At 38.2% G+C, this 17,771-nt stretch overlaps 1 protein-coding gene across 3 annotated transcripts in view; it reads left to right on the top strand.

Annotated features, from left to right (window-relative positions):
- HECTD2 (HECT domain E3 ubiquitin protein ligase 2) overlaps nt 1–17,771 on the top strand; it is a 107,626-nt gene that overhangs the window by 14,328 nt on the left and 75,527 nt on the right. For all 3 annotated transcript variants that reach the window (XM_055255769.2, XM_055255750.2, XM_055255759.2), the window contains exon 2: nt 1,113–1,242. In XM_055255769.2, coding sequence (XP_055111744.1) covers nt 1,113–1,242 — 130 coding nt within the window. The remainder of the gene's footprint in view (nt 1–1,112; nt 1,243–17,771) is intronic.

Genomic DNA, 17,771 nt, shown 5'->3' with positions numbered 1-17,771 from the left:
GAAGAGCTAGAGTTTTGCCCCAGTCTTAAATGCATTGGTACTTTCTGACTCAGAAATGACAGACGTCATTTCCACTTGTGGCCTGTTAGAATGAATCAGATGGCTCTACCTAACTGTAAGAGAATGGGGAATTTAGTGAGCATAAATGCTTCTGCTATATTATATGAGTGAATTCTGAAAAGGTAAATGGCAATCAGTCTGGTGAATTAAGAAGGAGGAGATGAAAAAGAAACTCTTCCTCTACTGTGAAAGTGAAGACGTTACCTTTAGAATTAAAATGTAGATGTTAAAGAAGTTAACTACTGTATTCTCTTAAGCATCTGGAAATTGGAACATAGTATAAAAAGATCCCAGAGAGCTGAGAATAAGCCCTGAAGCAGCTCTATAGTTTAATCTTGCACTTCAAAGTATGTGTAAAGATTTTTTGTATAATTACAAAATACTGATTAAATAAGTACTATGAATTTTATAGAGTTGTTATTTTGTGAAAGATGTGATAATGGATAGATTCCATGTTTTAGAAGATTGCTATTACGTATGCCTAAGGATCCCAAGTGCTTAGCACTACTTCTAAAAAAAAAATCCTGGTATGCCTAATCACAGTGCTTAGAAAAAAATAAACTCTAAAGGGTTATCTTTTTACCTGAACTTGTAAAGTTGCATCAAATGAGAGGATAGCCTTCAGTGAATCAGCCTGTAAGGTATCACATGCATGCTGTTTATTAAAAATAATATTTATAGGGGTCACAAAAATAGTATTATTTAAATACACAGTTAAAATAGTAGTTAACATTAATGGAGGGTGTATAATGTGCAAGGAACAATGCTAATTATGTGCATTATCTCTGTTAAATCTTACAGTAACTCTATAAGATAGGTACTGTTGTTATTCCCATTTCCAAACTTCTCAATTTGTAAGTGGATAGATAATAAGGCTGTTTTATATGTGAGACAGTTAAGTCCTAGAAAAGGTAAGTCAAATTTATATACGTTTTTATCTATTATCTACTCGTCATCAAATTAAAATCTCTTATAAATGTTTGTGATTTTTGCAATAAAATAATTTATAGGTAGTAAGAAGTATACTGCAATGTTAACTTTTCTGTTTTTAGGGTTTGGACAGAGGAGCCAAAGGCCAAATTTCCACTTTCAGCAGTTTTATTTCAACTGTTAGCCCGAAGAAAGAAGCCGCTGAAAACAGAAGTTCACCTGCACATCTTGTTTTCCCTAACATCAAGAATGGTAAATAATTTTTAAATATATTTTGGCTAAAAGTATATTATTAAATTATTTAAAAAGTAGACATTAGTTATTCAGCATTGTTCTGATAGGTCTAGTTAATACAACAAAAAGAAGCTGTATACGTATTTACCAGAAGCAGCAACATCTTTATTTTTAGGTGAATGTTACCTAGAGTAAGAGAATGAAATACAAAACTCGTGAATAATGAGTAAATTTGATTAGAGAGGCGGCTACATTATAAATAAAATAATATATGTATATATTTTATATATTATATAAATGTATGTATACAAATATGTAATGATATCCCATATTTGAGCAATAATCAATTAGAAGACTTTATGGAAAATATATGAAATACATAAAAATAAACCTAAAAGGAAATGTGTAAAATCTATTTGGAGAAAGCTATAAAAGTGTTATCTAAAAACCAAAAGGTAGTTTGAATGGAAAAGCTTATAGATATTATAAAGATATAACATAGGTAAAAAGATAAATGGAAAAAATGTACATTATTTATAGTAGTGATATTGGAAGCAATCTATATTAGTTAACTAAATTATGTTAATCTATACTGCAAATACTATGCTTCTATTAAGAAGAATATGATATGTATGTAAAGTGACTAGGAGAAATGCCCACAATGCACTGTAAAATGAAAAAAGTAAGTTACATCATTATAGGTGGAATATGAATCCAACGTTTTTAAGTGCAGGGAAACCTTTTGTGCTTTGAGCATAGAAGGGTGCTCACCAGTCTGTTAATGGTTTCCTCAGGGAGGTAGAATTGTGTATATATTATTAATGTTTCTTATGTAACTCTATATTGTTTTATCATGGGAAATGTACATTACTTAAGTACTTCTAAGTGCCCCTCACCTTGTAACAAGACAAAACAAACCTTCAAAGGTTTAAATGCCCCTCACACCCTAACCAAACAAAACAAACCTAGAAATGTTTAAGTACATAGTTTCTGGTAAATCACCCATGTCCATAAGCTGCATGTGGTATAAATTATTCTTGCACAGAGATTTTCTGTTTGACACTCTAAGCCAGTGCTAGACCTATTCTACATTCTTATAGGTTAGTATTTATATTGCCTCATTTTTGAACATTTGCTTTTGGTAACTTCTTTCTTTTATTTGCATACACACACACACACACACACACACACCTCCGTCACGCCAATATTGCCCTAAGGAGGCACCTTTGAGTTCACACTCTGATTTCTATCTACTCCATTATTTCTATACTAATATCTTGATCTCTGAGGTCATTTTGCCAACTCGTATGCCAACAAGTTTTTGAGTGGCCATATTGACTCTCAATATGGTCCACTTATTTGAGCTTCCATCAATGTCTGCTTCCCTCTCATCTGTGCCAGTCTTGTGGAATCTGGACTTAACCCAACTTGAACTTGGGGTATTTGCATAAATGACTCTGACTCTAGATGAGTAGACCTTTTAGCAGACTTCCTTTATCTTATTAGAACTCCTGGTACTGAATTTTCCTAGCTGTTCTATCTGGATGCCACCTGAATTCAGGTGTGGCATGGAGTTTATTTGTTAGGGGCACTGCAGAAGTAATTCTTTTATTGACTAGAAAGTTAGACTACATCTTCCAAATGTAAGCATGTTTATAGTTCCTTGATGTTTTGGGAAGCCTCTCTTACTTGCCAATAAGATTGTTTTTTCAAAGATGCCTCATTCTTGGCAGTTATTATAATTTTCCTCCCTCTTCTCTGGTAGCAGGACCTATGCTGGGTATTCTCTAGCAGCTTGTTTCCCCGTCTGATCTTCAAGTGATATTAGGGAAACTGCAAAAACCCAGCGTGGGTTCACCTAACAGCTGAGGAATGCCTTTCCTCCCTGTGGATCACATGACTAGGTATGCCTGTCAAATTGGCTGTCCTTTTAAAAATATGTGAGAAGTGTAGGAGTTTTACCTACTGTAACAGCTGCTAGTGAAGATATCTCTACAGAGAAACAACCGGGATGATAAATGATACAGGAGAGGAGGTTAGCACTACATCCTCCCTTACTCTCTTGTGTCTTGCTTTCTAAAGTTATGATGTCCCTTTCACACTTACTTGAAATATTTTTAAGCAGCATAGAATACCTTTAAAAGAAATGAAGCAATTCTTCCCCAAACTTTTAAAAAATATCTTTCCAGCCTAGGTAGTTCAGAAAAGAGTAGCTATGAACTCTGACATTTACCTTGAGAGCAAGCTCATAGCCAGCTCAGCCCATTTCATGAGTTTAGTAGAACCTTGATATGACATAATGAATTCTGTAGTTTTTACACACCCTGAAGAAAAGCGTACTGTGATCTTTGTCACTCTGAAATAGCCAGGGAAGAACAAGTGGTCTTCAGCTGAAATCGCGATTGGATCTGTGTGTGAGTCCTGTGATCTTCACAGGTCAAGTACTTCAGAGTTTCACATATTCTCTAAGAGCAACTTGAGGGGCAGATGTTAGAAGAAACCTAGCACAGGCCTTGCTCTTTGTGGAAAGCAAAGGACTTGCCACATAAGGATTCCTACCTTAGAAGAAGTATTTTCAAGGCCCAAATAACTCCATCTACAGGTTTCCTTAAAGAATGAACTGATTTTAGACTAAATCTCTAAGATCTTTCCCTAGGTCAGAGTGGGTAACTTGGATTTGACTTTTCTTAACTGTTCCTATGGGAAGAGTTATTTTTTCTTTTTTATATTAAAGATAACTTTTTATTGAATAGATAACACATCTATGTGTTTCAAAAATCAAAACTATAAAAATAAATATGTTTCAGACATCTCACTTTCACTCTCTTTTCTGTTGTCTCTTGTATTCTTTCCTGTAGTTTTTTAGGCAAACGCAAGCAAATATAAATAAATATTCTCATTTTCCACCTTTGGTGGGTAACTATGTATGCATTGTCCAGAACCTTGCTTTTTGTCCAGTTCATGTATTCTAGATATCTTTCTGTATCAGTACATAGAAAACTTCTTTATTATTTTTTACAAATATATTCCATTGTATTCAATGTACATTTGTATTGGAGTAAGTAAACTGGATTTATTTACTCAGATCCCTATTAAAATAAATGATTTGTGTTCATTATTTTGTTATTGCAGACAATGCCACAATGAATGACTCTGTACATATGTCGCTTTGTTCATCTGCAGGTATATCTATAGGATATTTCTAGATGTGGGGTTGTTGAGCCCAGGAGTAAATGCATGCACAGTCTCCTTGAGTTTGAATCCATCTGTTTGTTTCCAGGACCTAGCATTCATGGTACATGTAGTCTATACTTAGTTAATAATTTACTGAATGAGGTAATGAATGGGAGGCACTTTTTCTGGATTTCTGGCATGTTTACCCTGTTGGAATGTCAAACCATCTCAAGGCTGTAATAAATTCTGTAAGATATGTCCAGATTAAGACATCTGTTTCACTAAAGATAACTTTATAGAGAAGGGACTTTTGAATATTTCTATAACTAGGCTCATAAAAGAACATTTCTCCCTTGCTTTTATTACAGTTTTTACAAACACACATCATTGAACTTAGTAAAAAGTACATCTCTAAAATCTAATGAACGTATTTGCTTTATTTGGCTCTGATGTCTAAAGTCCTGTGAGTCAGACTTTTTTTTCCTGTCTTTCTTCCTTTCTTTCTCCCACCTTCAATTTTATTTTTTGCCAAATGTTCAGAAAAGTCATCCTATAGACAGTGATGTAAAAACCACTTGTTATGACTAATCCATTCTGGTCTTTCCTTGTTTCAGCTGCCTGCCACTACTGAAGCAGTCATAAGCAGTACCAAAGTACTAAACTGATACAGGGATCCTTCAACTTGTAGCTTATTTATTATTACCTGGCTGGTACTCACACGTTGTCAGTTAAGAACTGAGTCTTTGACTCAGCTACTACTTGTAACCACCAGTGTGGCCTTAAACAGATAACTTAGCCCTCTTGTTTTTTATTTTGTCAAAACATTTATAGAATGAGGAAATTGGGCATGTTGAGTCATAAAGTGTCATTTTACACCTAAGTTTTTATTATTTAAATGGTTAATTTTCCACTATATTGATTTTGCTTGGTGCTTGTTGAATTTTGTCTTCTTTTTTTGGGACATCTTGTAGTTTAATGGCTCCTACACCCATGTGAAGTTAGTTTTCAATTTTATTATTTGTTTTTATACGTAGTATAAGGTTTGGCATTGTTCGACAGTGGGAATAACATGAGTTTTGTAGCTTCTCAGGCTGGGTTTGAATTCTGGCTCCGTAACATACAAACTGTACAATCCTAGACAATTTATTTAACCTCTCTGTGCTTATTTTCTCATCTGTAAAACTGGGTAATAAAGAAGCTACCTTATGAAGTTGTAAAGATATAGATGAAAGCATTTAAAAAGTATTTAATTCTATATCTTAGGAAGTTCAGTACATGTTATGACAATGTATGTAGATGAGCAGTTTAGTTGTGGAGGAAGGTATTATCATGGGGCAGGAACATTACTCTTAGCAACTGATGGCACACATTTTAAAAATCCAAAATTTGTTATACATGCAGAAGACTATAATCAACATTTCTATACATTTTAATAATAAAATTAAAACCCAAGAACTCAGCACTCAAGAGCGCTACTGGCACTATAAAAGCCCCAGGGAACCCACCCCAATCACATTGCCCTACCCTTCTGTCCAGAGGTTAACTATTGTTCCCTTTTTTATAGTTCCCTCTGTATGAATGAGTCCTGAGAAACAAAGGACACCTCTTGGGACATGTGGCAGAGCTGCAGTTGAGACTATTAGATGTCTGTCAGAAAGACCCCTCCAACTGTCAAGAGTACTATAGGTTCAATCTGTGAGGTGACTGAGTGTCCTCAGCTGAGTCAGCAGAGAAAGAGGAGAGCAGGGACTTCATGACCCCGCTGGCAAGCTAGGAATAAGAAGTAGGCTCACCTGTACATTCTGTCTTCAGTTTAAAAAGAGTACAAAGGCACTCAGGGTCTTGGTGATGACAAGTATCAACACTGCAAAATTTCAGGCCACTCAGTTCCAGTCTGTATGGAGTGCAGCTCCCACCTCAGGTCGCCGTGACTTCTGTTCCTTTGAATCAGATGTCTCTCTACCTCTCTGTCTCTGTCTCTCTGGAAGCTTGTTGAGCCATCTCTTATCTTGGAAGTTTTGAAATTGCACAGTGTTGTGCCTTGGTGTGGGTTTGTATTCATCCCTTGTGCTACATACTTGGTCTAGCAGCTTCATGTTCTTAAATTCCAGAAAATTTTTTTGAATTATTTTGTTGATGATTTTCTCTCCTCTGTTTTTTCTATCCTTTCTTTCTGGATCTCCTGTTATTCAAAAGCCAGACTTTCTGGACTCCTAATTTTCATTTTTACTTGTATTTCTCTTTTCTTTTGCTTTATGATTTAGGGAGTATTCTCAAAACTCTTCTATTGAGTATCTTACTTCTGCTATTATGCCTTTAATTGTGAAGAATTTTTTCCCTTCTGAACATTTCTTTTTTATAGTACCCTTTTATTTCATGGTTGTACTTTTATTCCTCTGAGAAAGCTAGTGATAAGTTTAAATTTTTTTTTCTTCTCCCTGCATGGTGTCTGATTCTTCCACATTGCCTTTGTCTGTTTGTTTTGGTCTCTGTCCTCCATATTGGAGGCTGTCATCAGAAGTTTGGTAGTCTTTGATTTTCTGCTCATGGTTAATGAGGGAACCAAGATGGATGATTGGAAGGTGAGGCATAAATAAGATTTGTTGACCATAAGCTTTATTATGAGGCGATTTGGGTAGCCTGTTGATTGAGGAACCCTGATGTCCGTATCTTTAGTTATTTCTTCTTAGCCTAATCAGATTCCCCACGAAAGTGTCTTCCAGTCTTCTGTCTGAGGGAGGGGCAGGGTAAGCTGTTTGTGGGGAGAAGGAGATTGGGAGTCGCTCTTGATTGGTCAATCACTTAGTATTCAGTAAGTAGTTGTTTACTGCCACTATGTCTTGATATAGTTTTTATAACCTCATCTGTGTCTGGCATTCCCTAGTCCAAAGCACCTCTTTTTTACCCTCTCCAAATAATAGGAACTTCTAGACTTCTGCTTAAGTAGGGATGGAGGAGGGATAGTCAGGTAGTGGCAAGGAAGAGATCTAGGGAGGTTTTTATTCAGTTTTTACCATAGTTCTTATTTTTGCCTTCCCCCTTATATTCCCAGTTCGTGATTCTGTGCCCTTTAAGAATTCTGCAGTATAAATCAGTTACTTTGTGATTTCCTTATTGGGGCTTGGTATTTAGCTGTCTCAGGTCCACTAAACCAATTTTCACTGACATCTCTGCTTCCTAGTTTTTTACCTTTGAGGGTATGGCTATTTCACCTGTTCTGTTTGTCCTTATAGACTTATATCTTTAAAACAACAACAGAACCTTTTACTGTAGTTAAAGTGGAATTTCGGGAGGAATTAAAATATGCTCAGTCTGACATCTTAACCCGAAAAACTTCCATTTGTTTCTTTAACAGATAAGGAGTATGAGATTCTGAGAGATTACGTGATTTCTGTTTATACATGTTCCAGTATCTATTGAATATGTAATAATAAACCTCCCCTAAACTTAGTGGCTTAAAATACCAGCAATGTTTATTTTATTCACAAATACGTAATTTGTGTGGGGATCAGTGGGGACAGCTCATCTTGGTTCTCTTGAGCATTAGCTGAGGGGGCTTGAATACTGGAGCTGGAATCACCTGAAGGCTTGGTCACTCCCATGCCTGATGATTGATGCTGGTTGTAGGCTTGGACCTTAGATGAAACACCTACATATGGCCTTTTCCAGGTGGCTCTTGGCATCCTCACAGCATGGTGATGGAATTCCAAAGACAAACATTTCGAAAGAGAGAGCCAAGCACAAATGTTACTGCCTTTTAATAACCTACTCATGCAGCTTCACTTCTGCCACTTTTGTTGATTAGCAAGGAGTCATTAAGGCTGGCTTATATTCAAAGGGAGGAGAATTAGACTCCATCCTTTGTTGGGGGGAGTATAAAATAATTTATAGACATAATGTAGATCCAGAAAAAGAAGACAAGTTTGGTTGGATGGTTATTCTTTTTTTGTTTGTTTTTGGTTTTTTTTGTTGTTGTTGTTTTCAGATACTTTCTTATACCGTGTTTAAGGTAGAAATTCATAATTAAAAATCAGTTTTTTATAATAGATGACATATACATTGTAAGTTTCCATACTTCCTGAATTTCTCTATTACAGGCCGTTATCTAGGTCACACTATTACAGAATTTTTAAACTTTTTGGTCGGTTTATGAGTCTTTTCCATTTTGTTCTTGAATAATTATAGAGATGAAAGTGATCTAAGAAATGATATAAACTAGTGGTTTTTAAACTTATTTTTGTTCTTGTTTTTGATTGTGACAAAACACTTTTTTTAAAAAAAACAATTTATTAGAACATAATTATATTAAGCAGAGTTGCTGTGAGTAAACCTGTTCATTCAGCACCATTCCCCTGAGATAGACCTTGAAGTTCTTTTTTGAAACCTTAGGAACAACTGACTTAAGCCATCTTCTTTTTTTTTTTTTTTTTTTCTTTAAGTTCTGGGATACATGTGGAGAACGTGCAAGTTTGTTTCGTAGGTATACATGTGCCATGGTGGTTTCCTGCACCCATCAACCCATCATCTACATTACGTATTTCTCCTAATGCTATCCCTTCCCTAGTCCCCCACTCACTGACAGGTCCTGGTGTGTGATGTTCCCCTTCCTGTGCCCATGTTTTCTCGTTGTTCAACTCCCACTTATGAGTGAGAACATGCAGTGTTTGGTTTTCTATTCCTGTGTTAGTTTGCTGAGAATTATGGTTTCCAGCTTCATCCATGTCCCTGCAAAGGACCTGAACTCATCCTTCTTTATGGCTGCATAGTATTCCATGGTGCATATGTGCCATATTTTCTTTATCCAGTCCATCATTGATGGGCATTTGGGTTGGTTCCCAGTCTTTGCTATTGCAAACAGTGCTGTAATAAACATATGTGTGCATGTGTCTTTATAGTAGAATGATTTATCTTCCTTTGGGTATATACCCAGTAACGGGATTGCTGGGTCAAATGGTATTTCTGGTTCTATATCCTTGAGGAATCGCCACACTGTCTTCCACAATGGTTGAACTAATTTACACTCCCACCAACAGTATAAAAGCATTCCTGTTTCTCCACATCCTCTCCAGCATTTGTTGTTTCCTGACTTTTTACTGATCGCCATTCTAACTGGCATTAGATGGTATCTCATTGTGGTTTTGATTTGCATTTCTCTAATGACCAGTGATGATGAGCTTTTTTTCATATGTTTGTTGGCTACATAAATGTCTTCTTTTGAGAAGTGTCTGTTCATATCCTTTGCCCACTTTTTGATGGGGTAGGTTGATTTTTCTTGCAAATTTGTTTAAGTTCCTTGTAGATTTTGGATATTAGCCCTTTGTCAGATGGATAGATGGCAAACATTTTCTCCAGTCTGTAGGTTGCCCGTTCACTCTGATGATAGTTTCTTTTGCTGTGCAGGAGCTGCTTAGGTTAATTAGATGCCATTTGTCAATTTTGGCTTTTGTTACCATTGCTTTTGATGTTTTAGTCATGAAGTCTTTGCCCACACCTATGTCCTGACTGGTATTGCCTAGGTTTTCTTCTAGGGTTTTTATGGTTTTAGCTTCTATGTTTAAGTCTTTATTTTTTATTTTTTTTATTATTATTATACTTTAGGTTTTAGGGTATATGTGCACAATGTGCAGGTTTGTTACATATGTATCCATGTGCCATGTTGTTTTGCTGCACCGATTAACACGTCATTTAGCATTAGGTATATCTCCTAATGCTGTCCCTCCCCCCTCCCCCCTCCCCCACCCCACAACAGTCCCTGGAGTGTGATGTTCCCCTTCCTGTGTCCATGAATTCTCATTGTTCAATTCCCACCTATGAGTGAGAACATGCAGTGTTTGGTTTTTTGTCCTTGCGATAGTTTACTGAGAATGATGTTTTCCAGTTTCATCCACGTCCCTACAAAGGACATGAACTCATCATTTTTTATGGCTGCATAGTATTCCATGGTGTATATGTGCCACATTTTCTTAATCCAGTCTATCGTTGTTGGACATGTGGGTTGGTTCCAACTCTTTGCTATTGTGAATAGTGCTGCAATAAACATACGTGTGCATGTGTCTTTATAGCAGCATGATTTATAGTCCTTTGGGTATATACCCAGTAATGGGATGGCTGGGTCAAATGGTATTTCTAGTTCTAGATCCCTGAGGAATCGCCATACTGACTTCCACAATGGTTGAACTAGTTTACAGTCCCACCAACAGTGTAAAAGTGTTCCTATTTCTCCACATCCTCTCCAGCACCTGTTGTTTCCTGACTTTTTAATGATAGCCATTCTAACTGGTGTGAGATGGTATCTCATTGTGGTTTTGATTTGCATTTCTCTGATGGCCAGTGATGATGAGCATTTTTTCATGTGTTTTTTGGCTGCATAAATGTCTTCTTTTGAGAAGTGTCTGTTCATATCCTTTGGCCACTTTTTGATGGGGTTGTTTTTTTCTTGTAAATTTTTTTGAGTTCATTATAGATTCTGGATATTAGCCCTTTGTCAGATGAGTAGGTTGCAAAAATGTTCTCCCATTCTGTAGGTTGCCTGTTCACTCTGATGGTAGTTTCTTTTGCTGTGCAGAAGCTCTTTAGTTTAATTAGATCCCATTTGTCAATTTTGGCTTTTGTTGCCATTGCTTTTGGTGTTTTAGACATGAAGTCCTTGCCCACGCCTATGTCCTGAATGGTATTGCCTAGGTTTTCTTGTAGGATTTTAATGGTTTTAGGTCTAACATTTAAGTCTTTAATCCATCTTGAATTAATTTTTGTATAAGGTGTAAGGAAGGGATCCAGTTTCAGCTTTCTACATATGGCTAGCCAGTTTTCCCAGCACCATTTATTAAATAGGGAATCCCTTCCCCATTGCTTGTTTTTGTCAGGTTTGTCAAAGATCAGATAGTTGTAGATATGCGGCATCATTTCTGAGGGCTCTGTTCTGTTCCGTTGATCTATGTCTCTGTTGTGGTACCAGTACCATGCTGTTTTGGTTACTGTAGCCTTGTAGTATAGTTTGAAGTCAGGTAGTGTGATGCCTCCAGCTTTGTTCTTTTGGCTTAGGATTGACTTGGCGATGAGGGCTCTTTTTTGGTTCCATATGAACTTTAAAGTAGTTTTTTCCAATTCTGTGAAGAAAGTCATTGGTAGCTTGATGGGGATGGCATTGAATCTATAAATTACCTTGGGCAGTATGGCCATTTTCACAATATTGATTCTTCCAACCCATGAGCATGGAATGTTCTTCCATTTGTTTGTATCCTCTTTTATTTCATTGAGCAGTGGTTTGTAGTTCTCCTTGAAGAGGTCCTTCACATCCCTCGTAAGTTGGATTCCTAGGTATTTGATTCTCTTTGAAGCAATTGTGAATGGGAGTTCACTCATGATTTGGCTCTCTGTTTGTCTGTGATTGGTGTACAAGAATGCTTGTGATTTTTGTACATTGATTTTGTATCCTGAGACTTTGCTGAAGTTGCTAATCAGCTTAAGGAGATTTTGGGCTGAGATGATGGGGTTTTCTAGATATACAATCATGTCATCTGCAAGGGACAATTTGACTTCCTCTTTTCCTAATTGAAAACCCTTTATTTCCTTCTCCTGCCTGATTGCTCTGGCCAGAAATTCCAGCACTATGTTGAATAGGAGTCGTGAGAGAGGGCATCCCTGTCTTGTGCCAGTTTTCAAAGGGAATGCTTCCAGTTTTTGCCCATTCAGTATGATGCTGGCTGTGGGTTTGTCATAGATAGCTCTTATTATTTTGAGATGCATCCCATCAATACATAATTTATTGAGAGGTTTTAGCATGAAGGGCTGTTGAATTTCGTCGAAGGCCTTTTCTGCATCTATTGAGATAATCATGTGGTTTTTGTCTTTGGTTCTGTTTATATGCTGGATTACATTTATGGATTTGCGTATGTTGAACCAGCCTTGCATCCCAGCGATGAAGCCCACTTGATTATGGTGGATAAGCTTTTTGATGTGCTGCTGGATTCGGTTTGCCAGTATTTTATTGAGGATTTTTGCATCAATGTTCATCAAGGATATTGGTCTGAAATTCTCTTTTTTGGTTATGTCTCTGCCAGGCTTTGGTATCAGGACGATGCGGGTTTTATAAAATGTGTTAGGGAGGATTCCCTGTTTTTCTATCGATTGGAATAGTTTCAGAAGGAATGGTACCAGTTCCTCCTTGTACCTCTGGTAGAATTCGGCTGTGAATCCATCAGGTCCTGGACTCTTTTTGATTGGTAAGCTATTGATTATTGCCACAATTTCAGAACCTGTTATTGGTCTATTCAGAGATTCAACTTCTTCCTGGTTTAGTCTTTGGAGAGTGTATTTGTCGAGGAATTCTAGATTTTCTAGAATAATAAACTAGAAAATTCTAGATTTTCGAGTTTATTTGCATAGAGGTGTTTGTAATATTCTCTGATGGTAGATTGTATTTCTGTGGGATCGGTGGTGATATCCCCTTTTTCATTTTTTATTGCATCTATTTGATTCTTCTCTCTTTTCTTCTTTATTAGTCTTGCTAGCGGTCTATCAATTTTGTTGATCTTTTCAAAAAACCAGCTCCTGGATTCATTAATTTTTTGAAGGGTTTTTTGTGTCTCTATTTCCTTCAGTTCTGCTCTGATTTTAGTTATTTCTTGCCTTCTGCTAGCTTTTGAATGTGTTTGCTCTTGCTTTTCTAGTTCTTTTAATTGTGATGTTAGGATGTCAATTTTGGATCTTTCCTGCTTTCTCTTGTGGGCATTTAGTGCTTTAAATTTCCCTCTACACACTGCTTTGAATGTGTCCCAGAGATTCTGGTATGTTGTGTCTTTGTTCTTGTTGGTTTCAAAGAACATCTTTATTTCTGCCTTCATTTCATTATGTACCCAATAGTCATTCAGGAGCAGGTTGTTCAGTTTCCACGTAGTTGAGCAGTTTTGAGTGAGTTTCTTAATCCTGAGTTCTAGTTTGATTGCGCTGTGGACTGAGAGACAGTTTGTTATGATTTCTGTTCTTTTACATTTGCTGAGGAGAGCTTTACTTCCAACTATGTGGTCAATTTTGGAATAGGTGTGGTGTGGTGCTGAAAAAAATGTATACTCTGTTGATTTGGGGTGGAGAGTTCTGTAGATGTCTATTAGGTCCACTTTGTGCAGAGCTGAGTTCAATTCCTGGATATCCTTGTTAACTTTCTGTCTCGTTGATCTGTCTAATGTTGACAGTGAGGTGTTAAAATCTCCCATTATTATTGTGTGGGAGTTTAAGTCCCTTTGTAGGTCACTCAGGACTTGCTTTATGAATCTGGATGCTCCTGTGTTGGGTGCATATATATTTAGGATAGTTAGCTCTTCTTGTTGAATTGATCCCTTTACCATTATGTAATGGCCTTCTTTGTCTCTTTTGATCTTTGTTGGTTTAAAGTCTATTTTATCAGAGACTAGGATTGCAACCCCTGCCTTTTTTTGTTTTCCATTTGCTTGATAGATCTTCCTCCATCCCTTTATTTTGAGTCTATGTGTGTCTCTGCACGTGAGATGGGTTTCCTGAATACAGCACACTGATGGATCCTGACTCCTTATCCAGTTTGCCAGTCTGTGTCTTTTAATTGGAGCATTTAGCCCATTTATATTTAAAGTTAATATTGTTATAGGTGCATCTGATCCTGTCATTATGATGTTAGTTGGTTGTTTTGCTCGTTAGTTGATGCAGTTTCTTCCTAGCCTCGATGGTCTTTACAATTTGGCATGTTTTTGCAGGGGCTGGTACCGGTTGTTCCTTTCCATGTTTAGTGCTTCCTTCAGGAGCTCTTTTAGGGCAGGCCTGGTGGTGACAAAATCACTCAGCGTTTGCTTGTCTGTAAAGTATTTTATTTCTCCTTCACTTATGAAGCTTAGTTTGGCTTGATATGAAATTCTGGGTTGAAAATTCTTTTCTTTAAGAATGTTAAATATCGGCCCCCACTCTCTTCTGGCTTGTAGAGTTTCTGCAGAGAGGTCAGCTGTTAGTCTGATGGGCTTCCCTTTGTGGGTAACCCAACCTTTCTCTCTGGCTGCCCTTAACATTTTTTCCTTCATTTCAACTTTGGTGAATCTGACAATTATGTGTCTTGGAGTTGCTCTTCTCGAGGAGTATCTTTGTGGCGTTCTCTGTATTTCCTGAATCTGAATGTTGCCCTGCCTTGCTAGATTGGGGAAGTTCTCCTGGATAATATCTTGCAGAGTGTTTTCCAGCTTGGCTCCATTCTCCCCATCATTTTCAGGTACACCAACCAGACGTAGGTTTGGTCTTCTCACATAGTCCCAAATTTCTTGGAGGCTTTGTTCATTTCTTTTTATTCTTTTTTCTCTAAACTTCCCTTCTCGCTTCATTTCATTCATTTCATCTTCCATCAGCGATACCCTTTCTTCCAGTTGATCGCATCTGCTACCGAGACTTCTGCAATCTTCGCATAGTTCTCGAAACTTGGCTTTCAGCTCCATCAGCTCCTTTAAGCCCTTCTCTCCATCGGTTATTTCTAGTTATCCATTCGTCTAATTTTTTTTTCAAAGTTTTTAACTTCTTTGCTATTGTTTTGAATTTCCTCCCGTAGCTCGGAGTAGTTTGATCGTCTGAAGCCTTCTTCTCTCAACTCGTCAAAGTCATCCTCCATCCAGCTTTGTTCCGTTGCTGGTGAGGAACTGCGTTCCTTCGGAGGAGGAGAGGTGCTCTGCTTTTTAGAGTTTCCAGTTTTTCTGCTCTGTTTTTTCCCCATCTTTGTGGTTTTATCTACTTTTGGTCTTTGATGATGGTGATGTACAGATGGGTTTTTGGTGTGGATGTCCTTTCTGTTTGTTAGTTTTCCTTCTACCAGACAGGACCCTCAGCTGCAGGTCTGTTGGAGTTTATTAGAGGTCCACTCCAGACCCTGTTTGGCTGGGTGTCAGCAGCAGTGGCTGCAGAACAGCAGATTTTCGTGAGACCACAAATTCAGCTGTCTGATAGTTCTCTGGAAGTTTTGTCTCAGAGGAGTACCCGGCCGAGTGAGGTGTCAGTCTGTCCCTACTGGGGTGGTGCCTCCCAATTAGGCGGCTCAGGGGTGAGGGACCCACTTTAGGAGGCAGTCTGTCCGTTCTCAGATCTCCAGCTGCGTGCTGGGAGAACCACTACTCTCTTCAAAGCTGTCCGTCGGACAGGGACATATAAGTCTGCCGAGGTTCCTGCTGAATTTTTGTTTGTGCCCTGCTCCCAGAGGTGGAGCCTACAGAGGCAGGCAGGCCTCCTTGAGCTGTGGTGGGCTCCACCCAGTTCGAGCTTCCTGGCTGCTTTGTTTACCTAAGCAAGCCTGGGCAATGGCGGGCGCCGCTCCCCCAGCCTCTCTGCCGCCTTGCAGTTTGATCTCAGACTGCTGTGCTAGCAATCAGGGAGACTCCGTGGGCATAGGACCCTCCAAGCCAGGTGCGGGACACAATCTCCTAGTGTGCTGTTTTCCAGGCCCATTGGAAAAGCGCAGTATTAGGGTGGGACTGACCCAATTTTCCAGGTGCCGTCTGTTACCCCTTTCTTTGACTAGGAAAGGGAACTCCCTGACCCCTTGCGCTTCCCGAGTGAGGCAATGCCTCGCCCTGCTTCAGCTCGCGCACAGTGCACTTCACCGACTGTCCTGCACCCATTGTTTGGCACTCCCTAGTGAGATGAAACCGGTACCTCAAACAGAAATGCAGAAATCACCCGTCTTCTGTGTCGCTCAGGCTGGGAGCTGTAGACCGGAGCTGTTCCTATTCGGCCATCTTGGCTCCAGTACCCGACACTCTATGTTTAAGTCTTTAATTCATCTTGAGTTAATTTTTGTATGAGGTGTAAGGAAGGAGTCCAGTTTCAGTTTTCTGCATATGGCTGGCCAGTTTTCCCAGCACCATTTATTAAATAGGGAATCCTTTCCCCATTGCTTGTTTTTGTCAAATTTGTGAAAAATCAGATTATTGTAGATATGTGGCATTATTTCTGAGGCCTCTGTCCTGTTCCATTGGTCTATATATATCTGTTTTGGTACCAGGATCATGCTGTTTTGGATACCGTAGCCTTGTAGTATAGTTTGAGGTCAGGTAGCGTGATGTCTCCAGCTTTGTTCGTTTTTGCTTAGGATTGTCTTGGCTATACTCTTTTTGATTCCACAGGAAATGTAAAGTAGTTTTTTTCTAATCCTTTGAAGAAAGTCAGTGGTAGCTTGATGGGGATAGCATTGAATCTATAAAATACTTTGGGCAGTATGGCCATTTTCACAATATTGATTCTTCCTATCCATGAGGATGGAATGTTTTTCCCTTTGTGTCCTCTCTTCTTTCCTTGACCAGTGATTTGTAGTTCTCCTTGAAGAGGTCCTTCACATCCTTTGTAAGTTATATTGCTAGGTATTTTATTCTCTTTGTAGCAGTTGTGAATGGGAATTCACTCATGATTTGGCTCTCTGTCTGTTTTTGTTGTATAGGAATGCTTGTGATTTTTGCACATTGATTTTGTATCCTGAGACTTTGCTGAAGTTGCATATCAGCTTAAGGAGATTCTGGGCTGAGATGGTGGGGTTTTCCAAATATATAATCATGTCATCTGCAAACAGAGACAATTTGACTTCCTCTCTTCCTGTTTAAATGCCCTTTCTTTCTCTTGCCTGACTGCCCTGGCCAAAATTTCCAATAATATGTTGAATAGGAGTAGTGAGAGAGGGCATTATTGTCTTATGTCAGTTTTAAAAGGGAATGCTTCCAGCTTTTGCCCATTCAGTATGATACTAGCTGTGGCTTTGTCATAAATAGCTCTTATTAAGAGAAACATTCCATCCATACCTAGTTTATTGAGAGTTTTTAGCATGAATGTGGTGTTGAATTTTATTGAAGGCCTTTTCGGTATGTATTGAGAAAATTGTGTGGTTTTTGTCATCGGTTCTTTTTAAGTGGTGGGTTGTGTTTATTGACTTATGTATGTTGAACTAGCCCTGTATTCCAGGGATGAAGCCAAATTGATTGTGGTGGATAAGCTTTTTGATGTGCTGCTACATTTGGTTTGCCAGTATTTTATTGAGGATTTTCACATCCATGTTCATCAGGGATATTGGCCTGAAATTTTCTTTTTTTGTTGTGTCTCTGCCAGGTTTTCGTATCAGGATGATGCTGACCTCATAAAGTGAGTTAGGGAGGAGTTCCTCTTTTTCTGTTGTTTAGAATAGTTTCAGAAGGAATGGTAACAGCTCCTCTTTGTACCTCTCATAGAATTCACCTGTCAATCTGTCTGGTCCTGGGCTTTTTTTGGCTGGTAGGCTATTAATTACTGCCTCCATTTCAGAACTTGTTATTGGTCTATTCAGAGATTCAAATTCTTCCTGGTTTAGTCTTGGGAGTGTGTATGTGTCCAGGAATTTATCCATTTCTTCT

Source organism: Symphalangus syndactylus, chromosome 2 (genome assembly GCF_028878055.3).
Source record: "Symphalangus syndactylus isolate Jambi chromosome 2, NHGRI_mSymSyn1-v2.1_pri, whole genome shotgun sequence".
Lineage (NCBI taxonomy): Eukaryota > Metazoa > Chordata > Mammalia > Primates > Hylobatidae > Symphalangus > Symphalangus syndactylus.
Note: the sequence above shows the minus strand (reverse complement) of the source record. Positions and strands in the feature narration are given on the sequence as shown.